Source organism: Clarias gariepinus, chromosome 13 (genome assembly GCF_024256425.1).
Source record: "Clarias gariepinus isolate MV-2021 ecotype Netherlands chromosome 13, CGAR_prim_01v2, whole genome shotgun sequence".
Taxonomy (NCBI): domain Eukaryota; kingdom Metazoa; phylum Chordata; class Actinopteri; order Siluriformes; family Clariidae; genus Clarias; species Clarias gariepinus.
In genome coordinates, this window is record NC_071112.1 from 31,347,009 (window position 1) to 31,365,483 (window position 18,475).

Sequence of the window (18,475 nt, forward strand, 5' to 3'; positions counted from 1 at the left end):
TTAACCCCCTGAGTGCTACGTTGGCAGAAGCACTAGAGTTTGCAGTCCAAGGAGGAATGTTTTCACATCTGATGATTAAAAAAGCAGATTAAAAGGCAGCGCTTCCCTTTTAGAGATCTAAGTGTAGCGCGTGGATCGTATGAAGCTACTGACTGTCGAATGGAACAGCCACTGAAGGCACTTTATGGTCCGATAACTTTCTGAAACGACGCCTCGGTTTCAGCTCAAAGCACAAGACAGGAAAAGCGTACTGTTTGCAAAAATACTTCTTTTTTCCTTTTTAGAATTTTAGAACAAACATTAAAATCAACACAGACTTTCTGTGGCAGGAGAATCAACGGGCCTCATTTATCAATATTGTGCAGTATTTTTATTTTTTTTTTACATCCACCACTTGAATCTCATTGATTTAGCCTGTATTTTGACATGTTCCTCAAGCTTTATTTGGTATCTCATTATTGTTTCACTCAATTTCTTGCAAATCAGAAGAGCCAGATACCAAATCAAAATAGTGACAAAATAACCAACCACCCCGTGAGCACCATTAGGTTCGGGGCTTCCATATGTTAGTAAATCTTCTTATACAGTAATTTACAGTACTAATGAAAGACATGATACCAACATCTCAGTCTTTCAAAATTCTTGTGCATCACTATATTTTAAAATACCAAATCATTATTTGGACTTTATCTCTCTATTTTGGCTCAGTATCTTATTATTTTGAATTTTATCTCATGATTTCGATTTAGTACATTTATTTTTTTTACAAAGGATCTTATTTTGATTCAGTATCGCTTTACTACTGCTTACTCAGAGTCCTTATTTTATTTACTCAGTATCTCCTAAATAAAAAATAAAAAAAACAAGAAACTACTTCAAAAATTATGACTGGGAGGGGCCTAAACAATACAATTCAGGGCTTCTATAAATTACTGAATCGTCTTATATGTAAATTTCCACAAACTTTCAATCAATGCAGGAATTTCTAAATTTTTTGGTGTAAATATTCTTGTAAATAAAAGCTTCACAAATAAATTTGTTCACACATGTCCTGATAAATGAGGCCCAGTTCGTGAAAATCTATAAAACCTAGAATAACAGAACCCCCCCCCCCCCTTTTTATATTTCAGCGAGCGATATGGCAGTGCTTGAAATTCTTTGTGCTTTAGTATCCCTCAATTCAATCCAGTAAAGAAATGATTGTTTCTTTATCTGAATGGTAAAGTGGAGCTGTTACAAAAATAAAGAAAAGCTTATTTTCTTTTACAGAACATAACAGGAACAACATAAAAGAATATACTGTTGCCATATGGCGCAGGATGGAATTTTTTTTTAAAAAAGCGATTTAGTTAAAGGTTTGTTTACTGTATTGTACATTCAAAAGTTTAAAATCTCCCTAGTACAAACAAAAAAGCCAAAAAAAAAAAATCTAGCATAACACAATTACAATCTAAAGTCTTAGTCTTATGCGGCGTTAAAGCGAGCGTTTTTATTTATTTATTTTAAAACAGCATTAGATCAGAAATTGACTTATAACGGAAAAAGATTTCTTTAAAACCTGTATTTGTATCACTCAGTGGGTTAAAGCGGCTCTCAAAAAACAGATTAATGAAAGTTAATGTTTGCATGTGCGTCAGTCGAGACAGCTGGTGAATTAGTGAAGAAACAGTTTAAAGATTTTTTTAAGGAAAAAGAGGAAGAAACTGATGTCAGGATTAGGAGAACCAAACCAAAACAAATTAGTATGCGTTATTAATTGTGCTTGAGGTTTCAAATGAACAGGAAAAAAAAGCTGTAAGGCAATAAAAAAATTTAGAAAAGGATGAAATATTTCATAAACATGTTGGACGTTGATGAAACTACCGTTCTGTCTCTATGGCAACGAGACAAGCAGCTCTCGCAAGTACAAGCTTGTTTATATTAATTTAAAAAATATATATATTTATTTATTGTCAGCAGTCGAGAAGCTGAAATAGACTCTGCACTGACGGAAGGCACTTCCACGACACCGACGGCCTGCGAGAGCACGTGGCACTCAAAAATCGCTGGGGGGGAAGAGGGGTCCTAAAAGCACCTGGGATAAATGAAGGGGATTTTTGCTGTAAGTGGCGTCCTGCTGAGAAAATTTTGAAACAGTGTGAAATCTGACAGAGCTGTGAGAATTCGCCGTGATGGAATATGATGGAACGCTCCGTATGTCAGCTGTAGAATCCACCCGGTGTAAAGACCAGCAGCTTTTATTTATTACTCCACTGATGAAAAGCTTCCTGATTACCAAGTCGTATCGTAGAGAAGCACAATTGTGACGAACTGTCGTGTTTTCATGTCATGGGTTTATTTTAAAGTGCTCGCTTTGAAAATGTTATTTCTTAACTCATAAGAAGTTTCAATCCTTCGAAAAGGGGGGAAAAAGGGATTTTTAAAAACTTAAAGTGGAAATAAGATTAAAAGTATCATGGTTGACATTTAATATGCTAAGAGACTCAGACAGCAGGCGCTACACTACCTTTAGATCCTGCGGTTGAAACTGTAGCTAAAACGATCAGATGATGTAATTATTTTTTTATTACACTGATAAGGGAATGACTTCTATAGCTATATATATAAAACTAACTTGTTTTGAGACATTCAAACTTACTTTAGTGATAAATAGATTTTTTATCACTTAAAAAAAAAAAAATCATTAGTAGTAGCCGGCAAATTCGTGTGGTGTTAAAGGAATCAGAAAGTTATCAGAAGAAATCACTATAATAATCCAGGGTTCTTGTCAGAGGTTTGTCAATTTCCTATAAAAATTTGGGGCGTTCGAGTCAAACCGGGACCAATCGTGTAATACCCACAAAAAGAGCGTATCCGAGCGTAATCTTTTTGTGGGTCCAAAAAGTGTGGACTTTTGGACATGTGATTATGTAGAGAAATAAAGGGAGTTTTTATTCCGTACAACCAAAAGTCCCACTTTGACTTGAACGCCTTTTATTAGCACGTTATATAACATAGTAACCGCGCGCACATGGGACAAATAGTGTTAAAATGGTTGTAGTGGTTGATAAAGTTAAAGCTGAAACGTTTAGATAAAAATCTTCACTGCATTATTTTTTTATTAATTCATTAATGAACGTGAATTTTTATTTGAATGCTTCATATTGAAAGAGCTGGTGAAGTGACGGCCGTCTGCAACTGCTATAACGCAAGTGACAACGGGAACGAACCTGCTGCTCCTTGTTTATTTTTTAGAGGAAAGTAAGTTTAATCTGCTGTTGAGAAATTTGCTTTAGTGTAACAGAGGAATAAAAAAATCTCAGTTGTTGATTTTTTTTCCAGAACAGGACTTCTAATTAACTAAATTTTAATAAACTAATTGTTTCAAGAGCCTTAAGGGCTCCCAAGTTAAAAGTTGTGTGTGTTTTGTATGAGACAGAAAGTGTGGGTTCGAGTCAGGAGAGCAAAGTGAGGATTGACCAGACCGTGCACTTTTCCAGTTATTGTGTGCGTGTGTGTGTGTGTGTGTGAGTGAGTAAGTGTGTGCCCATGACCAAGATCCAGTGTATAAGTGTAATTCTAAGCAGGTTAAAAGTGTGTGTATTGTAGTGCAGTGTGTTAGTGCGATTCCTTCATCTCTGTTGTTGTTTTTTTTATCGCTTTTTTTTTTTTTTAATCGTGTTAGTCCGTGAACCAGGTCAAGAGTAGTACATTCATTCAACAGGTTAAACACAAGACCGACAAATAAAAAAAAATATCAGCAAAGTTAGTAAAATTCTTACTAAGAATATTTTTATTAAAATAAATGGCAAGGGGGAGGAGTTAATAAGAAAATAACAGCATACACCATGAAAACTAAATGCAAGCATGTAAAAATCTTGACAAGAGGGAAAAAAAACAATAAAAATTAATAAAGTCGCTAATGAGTTAAACAAGCTAGAGACTGGCAAAGGAAATGAAAATCTAAATGTTGGAAAGGCAACGCTCCCAACACGAGAGACTCGAGTTTCTGAGTGAGACAGCAAAAACTGAGGTGAGTTTAAAAAAAAAATTGTAGTGGGCATCAAAAAAAGAAAGAAAGAAAAATAAGCCAGAACAGTGATTTTATAATACACATATAAAATGAAGTTAGAAAAATACATTAGAAACCTGTAACAATGATTGTAAATTACATTATTATACATGTATTAGGCAGGCAGGAGAGAATACAAGAGATTTCTCTAAAGACCTGATGGACTTAAATCGACCTTTAAAACAACATGACCGACAGCATGTAGTAACATCGCGGAGGGCATTTATCATCGTAATACTGCTTTTGAGTCAGGGCTGTCTTCTCAAACCTCCAGTCTGATATTGCATTTCATTACAAAAAAAAAACACAAGGAAAAAAAAAAAAAAAAGGAAAAGTAACAAACAAAAACAAAGTGACCTTTCCTGTGTAACAGCTCGAGAGGACAGAATGAAACAGGCTGCCATAGAATTAAGGAATTTCATCTGAAATACCAGTAAAGTTTTTTTTTTTTTGTAATTATTTAAATGCTTTGAAGTAGCCGACGAATTTTTAATACGAGCCGGCGAAGTTTTTTTTTTTTTTAGGCTTCCGTAACAGCTGAGGAATTTTATTATTTAAAAAATAATAATGTAAAAAAAAAGAAAAAAAAGTAACATGAAATTTTAATAGAAAAAAATCTTAATTATTTTTATTTAAATGGCAGTTTGCTTCTAACAGTAACAATAGAGAACAGACACAGATTAGAAACCAAGAAAATCTTTTGTTCAAATGGCATAAAGAGAAGAAGAACAGGAGGGAGGGATGAAGGAAGAGAGAAAAGAGAGAGAGAAAAACATTAACCTAATCTCGGGAAGACAAATCATGGCACGTAGTTAGCTGGTCAAATGACTGCTATTCTTTATATATATTTATTATATCTATATCTCTCGTTTTTATTTTTTTATTATTTTGCATAGAGTAGATTGAGTGGCACAGCTGGGCGACGATCGATCGAACTCCACACTTATCACGTGTTCTCCTTCTCTATGTGCTGAGCACCGGTGTCGCACAATTTTTACCGAACACAATGTAACTTGGAAGAAGAAAAAAAAAAAAAAAAAAACGAGGAAAAAAAAAAAAAGACCCATCAATAAGGCACTTTTTGTCCCTCTTTTACAAATTTCTAATACTTCCCCTCGCTTTAATGCTTAGACCAGGAGAAAAAAATAAAAATAAAAAATAAACAAAACACTGTTCATCATCGCCAAGAGCAAAATCATCTTTTTACTCAAACTTTGTCCTTCTTGTTTTTTTTTTTGTTTTTTTTCCTTAGTTTTTTTTGTACAACTGCAAGTGAAGTATAAAAAGCTAAAATTGCCAAAAATATATTTTCTTCTCCAGCACCCTGTAAAAGTATCTAATTTTGATCGTATCAGCATCTTAATACGCAACGATGTTATCTACACTTGTATACAGATATAGATTCATTTTTGTTTAGTTTTTTTTATACATTTATATATAGAATCATGTATGTATAAAGCAATTTGAACAGGCAGACATGGCTTTCACATCCTAGTTTTTTGTTTTTTTTTTCTTTTGAGAACTTAGATGACACTTTTTGTGTGTTAAGGGGGGGACGGGGGGGACAAAAGAGAGGGACACATTTTGGATAAGCGCTATTGGAATTATTTTCGATTTCTTTTTTTTTGTTTTAATAAAAACAAAGGGGGGAAAAATAGATTTTTTTTTTTTTTACTTGTCCTGATTTTAAAGGTTTAAGAATTAAACGTTTGCCCAGGGGGGGTAGGGGGTGTCATGAAGGGGGAAATGACGTTTAATAAAACACAGGTATGTACAGAAACTCCTTGTCTGATTCATAATCATGATTCTTAGTGTTTAAGTCGAGCGAGGCTGAAGCACAGTGGCTGAAGGATTATTGTCTTTTTCATGCGATTTGACCAGAAGTCAAACGTACACAGGCACGTCACACACATTTCCTTAAGCATTCTAGACTTTTTAAAAAACAAACAAAAAAAAAAAACCCATCTTGCGCTTAACGTAATTGTATAAAGATAAACTGTAACCCTTTGGCTAAATACGCACACAATACTTTTTCTGTTATTGTTATAATCATTTTTTTTTGTTTTTTGTCTCACAGCTCATTCAAAAAAAAAAAAAAATAGTAATAAACAAACGACAAAAAGTATAAACTTCAGGCACTGTATTTGTTGTGGCTGGGGGTGGTTTGGGGTGGCGTAGGCGAGTCATGAAACTCCTCCTGCCCAAATCTCCACAGCCCAAAAAACAAACAAAAAAATCCTAGATTTACTGAGAATACTCTGGAAAACTCTTCGCGACCCCTGTCCTGTCCTGTCCTGCTAAGCGTGGCACCCACCTCGCAGGTGTGATTAAGCTTAAACTGTTTTGTATTTATGTTTATAAGACAGAGAGAAATAGAAAAAGAGAGGAAAAAAAAAAAAAAAAAACACCCGTCCACAAAAAAAAAAAGGGGAAAATGCTTCTGCTTTTACCCCCCAAAGCAGTCTATAGTTTAGCCATGCAACTCAGACGCACCCAGAATGTGTCGGCGCTGATAAAGGGAAGAAATAAAAAGAAAAAAACAAAACAAAAACAGAGCTGCACATAACAATAACACAAAACAGGTGTGTGTGTGTGTGTGTGCATGGGGTTTCTTTCCTTCTTCCTTTTTGTTCTTTTCTTATTATTTTTGGGTGAAGATTTCCTCTAAATCCTGATCGAATCCGAATTTAAACTATGGAGCGTCAGTGAGGATGTTTATGTTACTGAGGAAAATAATATATCTTATTAATAGTAAGTTTTTTTATTGCTTATTAACTACTCAGTGCAGATTTTCGCTACTAATAACATCATCTGACTCGTGAGTTACTGAGAAAGAAAAAAAGAAAGAAACAAGCAGGTGTTGGGGGGGGGGGGAGTGAGAGAGGACAAAAAGATAGATAAAGATATATATATAGAGAGAGAGAAAAATAAAATTTGAGAAAAAAAAAACAGTCAATACACAAACGCCTAACGTAGAAAAATCATCACACAACTTTTGTTTGTTTTTGTTTGTGTGTGTGTAGGCGTTTGAGATCTTGTTGCGGTTTGTGTTGGTTTGTGGTGTGTGTTAGGGGTCACAGGTGCCTCTGGTTTTCTCAGCGTCCAACAGGCTAGCAAAAGGCAATTACCAGTTAATCTGATTCAGCAGGCAGGCTTGGGGCGGCTCATCATTGGGTGAAGAGTTCAGAGGTCAGAGGTCATTTGTTAGTTGCCGGTGGCGGCTAGGTGGTTAGGAACAAAAAAAACAAAAAAAAGGAAAACAAAAAAAGATAGAAAGGATATTAGTGTCAGCAAAGAAAGAGACTGAAATGACATCATTTTGAACACTGAAATGAACATTCTTTTAAATCCACCTTAAACCCGTAAGCCAAGAGACGCGCACGCACACACACAGCTAGAACCTGGTTATAAGTGCATCATGACCAGGGAGAAAATAAAACAAACACACAGCCCCGCCTCCCTTAACCGCAATCACATTGTTATAATTATGATGTTATTAACGTTAAAAGGTAAAAAGTGCGCATTAACGTCGCCCCGGTGACCCCGCCAAAACCAAAGCCAAACAGACAAACAAAAAAAGCTAGTTATGTTTTAGTATCTTTTGGGTTGGAATGCGTGTTACAACACAGCGATTAGTCATCAGGGCGCTAAGAGAGACGCGTAACTGTAAAATAGGCGCACAGTAGATAAAGTGAGTAAGTAAATAAATAAATACCACTAGCGGTTTATTTCTTAGAAAAATTATTCCCTCTTTATTCATTTTTGTTTGTTTCTGTAATTATGTACAGGAGTCATAAATACAATTCCTATAAAATAGAAAGTATAAAATAACAGTACCGTACATACTATTCATCTCATATATCTTTCATGTGTGGGTATATATATATATATATATATATATATATATATATATATATATATATATAAATATAAAATGTGTGTGTGTTTATTAAAACCTTTTGAGATGCAGACCTGCCAACACATGAGGAAAAGTAAGAGAGAACTTGTAGTTTTTTTGCTAGTTCACACCCTAGAACTATCGGCTACTAACCACGTGATTCCTCCGAAACACCTAAAGACATTCGTATCATCTTTTCAGCCCTGCGTTAAGACCAACTCGGAGGAGATCGCTATCTGCCCTCGTCCTCACACCGGAGCTCACGGACCCTCATCATCCTCGCTACAGAAGAAAAAGTACCGAACCTCGCCCGTTTAAAAAAAGCACGAAAACTTAAAACCTCGTTTTGATTTTAAAACCTACAGCTGACTGAATTTAAAAATGCGCAAAAGTCTTGACAGTTGCTGGGGATGGGGTCAAAACTTCCGCACAGTCTATACTTTGTATGTCGAATGTTAGCTAAGGTGAACTTGCATCATCAGTAGAGCAGTAAATTATAACTAAAATGCTGAATCTATACGATTTGTACATCACTTGTATTGTAAATTGATTTATTGTCATGTTGTATGAGAACATCATTTTTTTTCCTCCAGTCCTGTAGGTGGCAGTAACGACTACAGACTACAAACCAGACTATAAACTGAAAAGATGGCAGATAATCTCATAAAACATCGACCCAAAGACTGCAGGCGTCCCTACATTCACCGTCACTTAAAGTGGAAAATCGGATTGAGACAAATAATTATTCGTGTACAACTAAAGTGGGCGGAGCTTTCAGTAAAGCGTTTAAAACCTCCATGTCGATTAGTTCATTTATTTTTTTTACGTGTTTTAACTCGTAGCAGCGTAACCTGATGTCAAGACTCAGACAGTTCTTATCTGAAAAGCGTGCCGGCTGGCAGGTCTGCAGATGAGGTAAACAGGAGGATGAAATGTGTTAAAAAAAAATAATAATTGACTCTACAGTAATAAAGCAACCTCAAGTATTATAAATATTCCTAGCTTTAAAAGTAAAGCGTCACAGTAAAGGAATGTGAGACATTGCTCGAGTTTTCAGTGCTAATATACACACACAAGGGGCGTTCGAGTCAAACTGGGGCTTGGTATTTGGGGAGGGGGGTGCTGCAATCATGAACATTGAAAAAAAAAAAGAGTAAAGAAAAAAAAGAGGGACTGGTTTGATCACCAAAGGTGTTCTGTTTTTGCAGGAAAATCCTTTGCGATGTGAAGCGGGTAGTCCTATCAAAACCCTTTCTATGAGTGCATTAGTGTGGCGGGAAGGTTTTAACTTGCAAAATATTAAAAGTTTCGCTTTGACATGAACGCCCCTTGTATCATCTGTACATCAATAATGTGGTAAAAATTACAACATTTCAGTACAAATCACCTTCGCCACATGTTCTGGATTGTCTTTTTTTTTTTGCATTGAACATATATATATTTTTTTATAATAATAATAATTAAAAATAAAAAAAGACATATTAGGAAGTGTGTTCTCTAACTAACCTCTGTCTGCGGTCACTATCCTTTGGTAAGGATGGACCCGTGAGTCATGTCTCCGCACTTTAGTAGCCATTGCACCTAGATCGTAACAGGTCCATAAGGTTAGACATCATCTGAAGCTCAAACAGCCAGACCCCACACACACACACACACACACACACACACACACACACACACACACACACACACACACACACCTAGGAGGTGCCTGGTCTGGCTTTACAGACTTGTATTCATTAACACAAACACACACACACACATGCACATCATGGTCTAGGAATAAAATGTAAACTGTAAATCACATAAAGAGGAAACACACTCCCTAGGCTTTATTAATGCACTGGTGTATTTTTTTAAGCACTCAAAATTTCACAGTAGTAAGTTTGATAGTTTTTGAGACAGGTGGGCAAGGGGTGGGGCAGGGGGGGTCAGGTGGTATAGGGGTGGGGCGGGGTCGGGGCGGGGTCATTGGCAGGAAGAACAGATCCGTTTAGAGCTGAGCTGTAAACTCTACTAATGAGATCAACTTCCTGTGAGGTCAGAGTGAATTGGAGAACAGTTCTCTCATCTCAGGAGGGAGGGAGAAAGAGAGAGAGAGAGAGATACTCACATCCCCTTTACTGTCGCTCTTGAGGAGCGTTTTATTTCCCCTTTCTGTTTGTTTATCTGAACAAGTTTTATATTCATTTGCTTTTTGCTTTGGCAACGTGGTTTAAACTGTCATATGAGAGAGAGAGAGAGAGAGAGAGAGAGAGAGAGAGGGCAGTGGGAAGAAAACGAAAGAAACAAGAGAACTAGAAACAAAGACAGAAGGGGTCAGAGAAAGAGATGGAGCAGGACGAGAGAGAGGCAAGGAAAAAAAAGAGAAAGAAAGTGATCAAGAGTATCAACAAAAGTAAGAGATGAAAGACAGAAAAGTGAGAAAGAGATAGCAAAAAAAGGGTGGGAGAAAGGCTGAAAGCAAGGGGGAGAGAGGGTGTGAGAAAGAAAGAATGCAAACAGAGAGAATGCAGTGAGAGAGAGCAATAAGAAACCTTTAGCAGAGAAAACAGAACAAAATTAACAACAAAAAAAATCAAAGAAGGAGAGAGAGAGGGAGAGAGAGAACTAAAAAAGCTAAAAGGAAAGTGAAAGAAATGGACATACAGAGAAATAAGGAATAGAAAAAATGATAACAAAAGGATAGAAAGACAATGAGAAAAGTGAGTGTGAGTGATAGAAAACAGACAGAAACAAGAGTTTTAGAAAAGCAAAGAAAAAAAAAAAAAAAAAGAGAGGTTCAGTGTGCAAGACGGGGACATAGATTGAGAATGAGGAGGGGAGGACAGACGGATGTGACGAGAGCCTGCTGCAGGACTCCGCAGACGGCGGAGTGGGGACAGTCAGAGACACAGAGAAACGCATTTCTAACAGCAGCCGGGATCCACCTGCAGACACGCCTCAGGAGAGAGAGAGAAAGAGAGAGAGAGAGAGGTGTGTGCGCAAGCAAGCATGTCTCCATCACTCTGCATGTTGACAGGATGTGTGTGTGTGTGTGTGTGTGTGTGTGTGTGTACGTACACAGGGGAATCCTACATTACACAGACTTTTTTTTTTTTGCCCTACAGAACCCTGAACAAAAAATTTTTTTAAAATAAAGCCCAGGAGATAAACGGATGGAAAACCTGTCATCTTTAAACGATGATGCGTCCTCGCCACCTGTCTCACACACACCTGTCCTTACACCCCTGTCCAACACCAGGCCTTAGCTGCTCAGCACGTATTTACCTTGCACTAAGTCCTGGGCGGGGCTTGACATGGCCATGTCCAAGCCGCCCCCGTAAAACGCTGCGGCGGTGCCGTCCTGATGCCCGCCAAAGCCTGAAGCACCGAGCCCCCACGCCCGCTTACCTAGGACGCCTCCGTGCTCGATGGGGTACTCCAGGAGAGAGGTGGGCGCCAGGGCGTACGGGTAGTCGTAGGGCGTGGCATAGATGATGCCCGCGTCGGGCGCCGGGGGCACCAGCGTCGGGGTGGCGTTGGGCAGCATGGCGGGCATCTGCGCGGGACGGATGAGGTTCATGATGGGCGTGCCGGCCGGGGTCGGGGGGCGCAAGGAAGGCGGAAGCACCTGACCGGCGGGGGCGGCGATCAGCCGAGGGCCCTGAGCCGCCGCGGCCGCCGCTGCAAGAGAGAACGCAAGGTTCGCTGGTGTAAGAGAGCGGACAGAGAGAAGACGAGAAAGGAAAGAAGCAAAGATGAAGAAAGAAGGACAGGAGGGAGAGATGAGGGAGGAACAGAGGAATTAAATATGAAGGACAATCGTTTGGAAGGAAGGAAGAAAGACAGAAAGAAGCGAAAGCACGCGCCAGATCAGGATTCAGGGTTTTAGTGAACGTGAGGAAAGCAGAAACACAAGAAGGGGAGGGGCAAAAAAAACAAAAACAGAAACAGAAATAAAATTAGTTCATGCAATGATCAACAGTGAACCCTCACAAAACTAACACAAGCCCCACAACCAGCACAACACAAGGATAAACAAATAAACAGCAGTGTCAACAGATGCATAAAACATATCAAAGCAGACCAATCACCACCGTAACGCCACAAGTCACATGATCAGGTTCAAAACAAAACAGCTCTTGTCACATGTGGAGGGCAGGGCTAACCCAGGCAGCCATGTCGTCGTTTAAACGAGTCGAACAGAAAAAGTCGTCATCACCGGTCCTCTTTTGTTCCTCATCAGAATAACAAAACGCTAACGAGCTAACAGTTAAAATGCAGATCTTTTTACGAAGTTTTGCGTCAAACAGAAGCAGAGTATGGGTTCTTCAATGTGAAAAGGGGGATGTTTCAGAGCGTGATGCTGAGCTGCTGCTCAACATTTTGGCACGCGACTACGAGTCATTTGGTACGTCCATGTCATCAGCTGACTTCATTTTATTGCCGCATAACGCTGCGTAACTCACATCAAATATAAAACATCGCCTTTTAATTTTTTTTATTTTAAGGACCAGGATATTTAGGGTGTATGGGCGCACTAAACGTAAACGCCGAGTAACCCTGTAACCTTTCTACATACTCGTCTCCGGTGAGAATTCTCAGAGTAAACAGCTATTAAAGTGAATCAGTCTTTTTTTTTCCCAACAGATGAATAATACACACACACACACACACGTGTGTCATTAGGAAAGGCTTGTGGGACTGAGCCAGGATAAAAAAATAAAAATAAAAAAAAAACTCAAGGAACTGGTTCTTATCAGAGATCGGTAAAACTACTCTAGCGCTAGATCTGGCAGGTCATCCATTACCACGTGAATGACACAATGTCACACGAATCTTCTTAATAATAAACCAAAGGCAATTTTTTTTTTTTAACATGGCAGACCCGAGATGCAAAGCCCTTCACATGGATGAGTAAAAAACTAAAATCAAATGTAAAAGCATTTGCAAACATTTAAAAAAGAAATAAATAAAAAGCAGCTTACTCTCCCAGTCATGAATATTAACGATTTCTTTTTTTTTCCCCACTTTACATTCTAAAAGCAGTACTTCTCATTAATATGCATGACAAGGGGTGGAGCCATCTGTGCAAACCTGCGCATTATCACGAGCATGGTGTGATTACGAGCCGTTGTAAACTCCATGCGAGCTGAAATCACGTAGCGTGTGAGGGGGATTTTGCTGGATTGCATTCGGAGCGGCTTTTAAACACAGGACAGGAAGAGATGGACAGAAGGACAGTGCGAGTCGGAATGTGACCGAGACACACCCGATGTCCGACTCTGTGTTCACACGCCGAAAGTCGAGTGTGACAGTGTGTATGCGCATGTGGTACAAGAGTACGCTTACGAGCTTTGATGTTGGTGTCTCTGTAGGTGCCGTTAAGGATGGCCAGCTCCATCAGCTGCATCTTCTTCAGGTTGTCTTCTCCTTCCGCCTGTAAAAGGAGAACCAAAAAAATTATAAAATAAAATCAGAAGCTGCATCCAAGACACTTGTCAATAGCCAAGCGAGTATAAATACACACGCTTGCAGTGACCGTGTTCGTTACCACTAAATTTGAGCAGGGAAAATTATTCACATGGAAGCAATTATACCTGCATGCCCTCCCGTCTTGAATCTAATGCACAGCAAAAAAAAAAAAAAAGAAAAAAAGGCATATGGCCAAATGCACCATTACCAAGTACACAATAGGCGCGGGAATCACCTGGGATCTGCAATTTTCTAAGTATTACGACTGCATAAAAATTACATTAAACAAAAAAGAAAAAATTAAAATAAATGTAGGTAAACAATAAGGAAATAATCCGCTCTGACCGCACAGGACAGTGTGCTCTTACACTTGGGGTTGAGATCTGAGTACACTTTACCCTAAAGCCCGGTACATTAGGGGAGTATGAACAGCATGTAACGTGGCTAGGCACAGATCAGGGTCCACCATAATGTGCTCAAGCCACAGTTTGAATCAGGTATAAAATCCATAAAAAAATAAAATAAAATAAAAAGATAAACAGAGCTACATAGCTAAGCACTGCTACCTGCTTTCATCCAAATAAAAGTGACGGAAAATTTGTGAATTTTTTATATATAAAATAAGATTCTGATAAGTGAGTCAACACAGCAGCTCTCGGAGGAACAGTGCAGAGTGAGAAGGCAGTAACTTATGCATGAATTAGGAATAAGCCCAAGGCTTTAGTTCCCGTGAAAAAACGTGAAAGATCTTCTTTTAAGCCAACACCCCCCAAAAAAAAAGGATCCAGACACCGATTCTAGTATAATAAAGTACAAATTCATACAGGAGAAAATAAATCACGATCCAGAAGCCTGGAACCCGAGACGGACAGCAGGAAGGCCACAGCTGGTGCGCAGGATGTTTAGAATAAGACTGTTAGTTTTCCAATTCATAGAAACTCACTGTGCGTTCGGTTTACAGAGACCGCCTGTTGCTTTCTCTTGATTTGGTTTTTGTTTCTATAAATAAAAAATGAAAAAACACAATTCCATTCACAGACGCAGTGTGCTGCTTTGTGGCGTAATCCAAACTACGTCTAAAATGTCAGCGCTACGGTGTGACAAGTTAATTAGACACCCGAGCGGAACAGGACTGTAGTGTACAAATACAACGCAGCATTTCACTTTAAATAAAAAAAAATAAATAAAAAAACAATTTTTTTTATATATATATATATATATATATATATATATATATATATACACACATAGTGGTGTGAAAAACTATTTGCCCCCTTCCTGATTTCTTATTCTTTTGCATGTTTGTCACACTTAAATGTTTCTGCTCATCAGAAACCGTTAACTATTAGTCAAAGATAACATAATTGAACACAAAATGCAGTTTTTAAATGAAGGTTTACGTTATTAAGGGAGAAAAAAAAAAACAAATCTACATGGCCCTGTGTGAAAAAGTGATTGCCCCCCCTTAAAAAATAACTTAACTGTGGTTTATCACACCTGAGTTTAATTTCTGTAGTCACCCCCAGGCCTGATTACTGCCACACCTGTTTCAATCAAGAAATCACTTAAATAGGAGCTACCTGACACAGAGAAGTAGACCAAAAGCACCTCAAAAGCTAGACATCATGCCAAGATCCAAAGAAATTCAGGAACAAATGAGAACAAAAGTAATTGAGATCTATCAGTCTGGTAAAGGTTATAAAGCCATTTCTAAAGCTTTGGGACTCCAGCAAACCACAGTGAGAGCCATTATCCACAAATGGCAAAAACATTGTGGTGAACCTTGCCAGGAGTGGCCGGCCGACCAAAATTACCCCAAGAGCGCAGAGACAACTCACCTGAGAGGCCACAAAAGAGTCCCCAGGACAACATCTAAAGAACTGCAGGCCTCACTTGCCTCAATTAAGGTCAGTGTTCACGACTCCACCATAAGAAAGAGACTGGGCAAAAACGGCCTGCATGGCAGATTTTCAAGGCGCAAACCACTTTTAAGCAAAAAGAACATTAAGGCTCGTCTCAGTTTTGCTAAAAAACATCTCAATGATTGCCAAGACTTTTGGGAAAATACCTTGTGGGCCGACGAGACAAAAGTTGAACTTTTTGGAAGGTGTGTGTCCTGTTACATCTGGTAAAAGTAACACAGAATTTCAGAAAAAGAACATCATACCAACAGTAAAATATGGTGGTGGTAGTGTGATGGTCTGGGGTTGTTTTGCTGCTTCAGGACCTGGAATGCTTGCTGTGATAGATGGAACCATGAATTCTACTGTCTACCAAAAAATCCTGAAGGAGAATGTCCGGCCATCTGTTCGTCAACTCAAGCTAAAGCGATCTTGGGTGCTGTGGCAGGACAATGACCCAAAACACACCAGCAAATCCACCTCTGAATGGCTGAAGAAAAACAAAATGAAGACTTTGGAGTGGCCTAGTCAAAGTCCTGACCTGAATCCTATTAACATGTTGTGGCATGACCTTAAAAAGGCGGTTCATGCTAGAAAACCCTCAAATAAAGCTAAATTACAACTATTCTGCAAAGATGAGTGGGCCAAAATTCATCCAGAGCACTGTAAAGACTCGTTGCAAGTTATCACAAATGCTTGATTGCAGTTATTGCTGCTAAGAGTGGCCCAACCAGTTATTAGGTTCAGGGGGCAATTACTTTTTTACACAGGGCCATGTAGGTTTGGATTTTTTTTCTCCCTAAATAATAAAAACTATCATTTAAAAACTGCATTTTGTGTTGACTTGTGTTATCTTTGACTAATAGTTAAATGTGTTTGATGATCAGAAACATTTTGTGTGACAAACATGCAAAAGAATAAGAAATTAGGAAGGGGGCAAATAGTTTTTCACACCACTGATATATATATATATATATATATATATATATAAACAGCATTCCATTTCCTTGCATTTGTTCACAGAAAATTCAAGCACGTAAGCCTGATATAATGCACATTACACATCCAAATGTGATGGTGTGGGGTCCTGCAGAAAGTTCCAGAAAGTTCCCATGAGGCCTTGCAGAGTTACTGCAAGGCAGGAATACGGGTTCGAGCGCATGACTGATGAACATGGAGTCATGCATTCCAGAGAACCTGAGTAATCATCACTTAGTGTGAGAGTAAGGGAATGCGTCAGATAGTGTAGTGTAGTGTAGTGTGTGTTTCTGTGTGCGTCCGTCTCTCAGCGTGCACACGTCCTTCTGACTGTGTATTTAAGCTAATCAAAATGAAGTTGCGACTCGGACTTGTGAAACGTGCGTTCCTGTGAAAAAGCCTCGACGCCAAGCTTCTCCTCATAACACTTGTAACCAGACCTGACTAATCAAACCCAGTGTATACACACACACACACACACACATAGCAGAAACACAGCTCTAGGTCTTTGTAGAGGATTTGTGGAAAAACAGAAGGCTTTAAAATGGATTTCAGAAGAGTGAATGAAGAAAAGAATTAAAGAAACCATGTAGAGATGGAGATGAACGCAACTTAAACTCGCAACACTATTAACGTATATCTTATCTGTAAAAAGTTTGGCTTGTTTGATCAGATGATTGAGTCGTCACTCAGTCCACCAAGTTCAGGTTACTTCACTGGTTCTCATCTCTTTGGTATCTGGCTGCGAATGAGCCGTTTTCGCAACCTCTGCCCAGCGGGAGTCTTGCTAAATTATATTACAGCAAGCTTAGTTTGTTATTGGAAGACGTGTTACAGTGTTGCTGCCTCTGCTTCCAGATGTTGCCACTCCTTACACGTTTATCACAGACCGCCTTCATCGTCTGTGCAAATCAACACTAAGCCTAGTCTGCGCTGCAAAAAGCTGCAACTCGAACCAAAATCTATACCGTTATTAAATAACCCTGTGCTGAATTACACTCTAGAGAGCAGCGTAACTAGTATCAGGACTGCAAGACGGATGTTTTCTATCATTTTCAGCCATGTTGCACACAGTATTATCACATTGTGCACGTCCCAAAGCCGATAAAAAAAATTCTTGCTGACCTGCAACCTTTTTTTTGTAGTTTTTTGAGTCAACTGCTGAGCGAGATGACTGGAAAAGAAAAGGTGTGGGAACAGAAAATAGAGATAGGTGTTTGCATGAAACTGCTGCATATGACAGTAAAAAATAAAATAAAATACAGAAACAAAGATGGAAAGAGACTGGGACAGAAAATGAAAGACGGTGCGACAAAGGGGAAGAGAAAGCACGAGTGAGTGAGGAATAACTGAGCATCGAGTGTCACTGGGGAGAAGGAATCTGGGAAAAGCCTAGGGGGAATTCTGCCTGGCATGCGACCGCCATGAGTATGGGGTGAGAAAGGCCCGAGACGTGCACAGGGCAGTCAATTAACCTGCCCTGTCTGGAGGAATCCAATGAAATCTGTGGGGCCTTTTTGTGCAGGCGCTGGAGCACAGCAGACATTATTGCACATGAGAAGTCGGGAAGGGGGCGCCGTCCTCTGGTAGTGCTGTCAGAACCTGTATGCTAAAGACCATGCTGGTATTGTTTAAGAGTTCACTTCTTGTTTTTTGTTGTTTTTTTAGAATTTAAGAAGTACAGTGTTGTTTAAAGCAAGTAAGGCCTTAAATTTTTGTGGTGAATGCAATGTCTACGGCGCCGTCTGGAAAGGTTTTCCAATTTCAGGACTGAAAAGCTCAAGGTTTTAATTCCAGACTGTGTCTAAAAAAAATAAAAAAATAAAAAAAAAACCAGACTGGGTCAGTCTTCATGGGTTCATACTAGCTGAAAGGAATTGAATAGTGACTTAGAAAGCACTCTATCGCAATCGAATTTGACATCAGTGCAAGAATTTTTTAGATTTTATTTTCGCTGAGGAGGATAGGCATTGGGGGGCTCAGTGGTAGGCGACTCACCCGTCATGGCTCCAGTTTCAATTCCCATGCACCAGATGCGGTGCCGGTCCCAAACCAAGGTAACTCAAAGAGTTGCATTAGAAAGGGCATCTGGCGCAAAACCTGCACCAAATTTGTTTTGGGTGCCAATAACTTGACGGTAGACTCAAAAGGCAAACGGCAACATTTAGCTGGATAGGATAAAAATTATGG

At 39.0% G+C, this 18,475-nt stretch overlaps 1 protein-coding gene across 4 annotated transcripts in view; it reads right to left on the reverse strand.

The window, feature by feature from the left end:
* Window positions 1-365: 365 nt before the first annotated feature.
* The window catches only part of qkia (QKI, KH domain containing, RNA binding a), a 65,918-nt gene continuing 47,808 nt past the window's right edge, over window positions 366-18,475 (reverse strand). Inside the window, exons 5-8 of one of the 4 annotated variants that reach the window (XM_053509363.1) lie at window positions 13,284-13,371; window positions 11,343-11,615; window positions 9,456-9,530; window positions 366-7,272 (exon numbers count right to left, since the gene is read on the reverse strand). In XM_053509363.1, the coding sequence (XP_053365338.1) occupies window positions 7,256-7,272; window positions 9,456-9,530; window positions 11,343-11,615; window positions 13,284-13,371 (453 nt within the window). In that variant the 3' untranslated portion in view covers window positions 366-7,255. Of the gene's footprint in view, window positions 7,273-9,455; window positions 9,531-11,219; window positions 11,640-13,283; window positions 13,372-18,475 lie in introns of all 4 variants that reach the window. The other 3 variants (XM_053509361.1, XM_053509362.1, XM_053509360.1) reach the window with 3 other exon arrangements.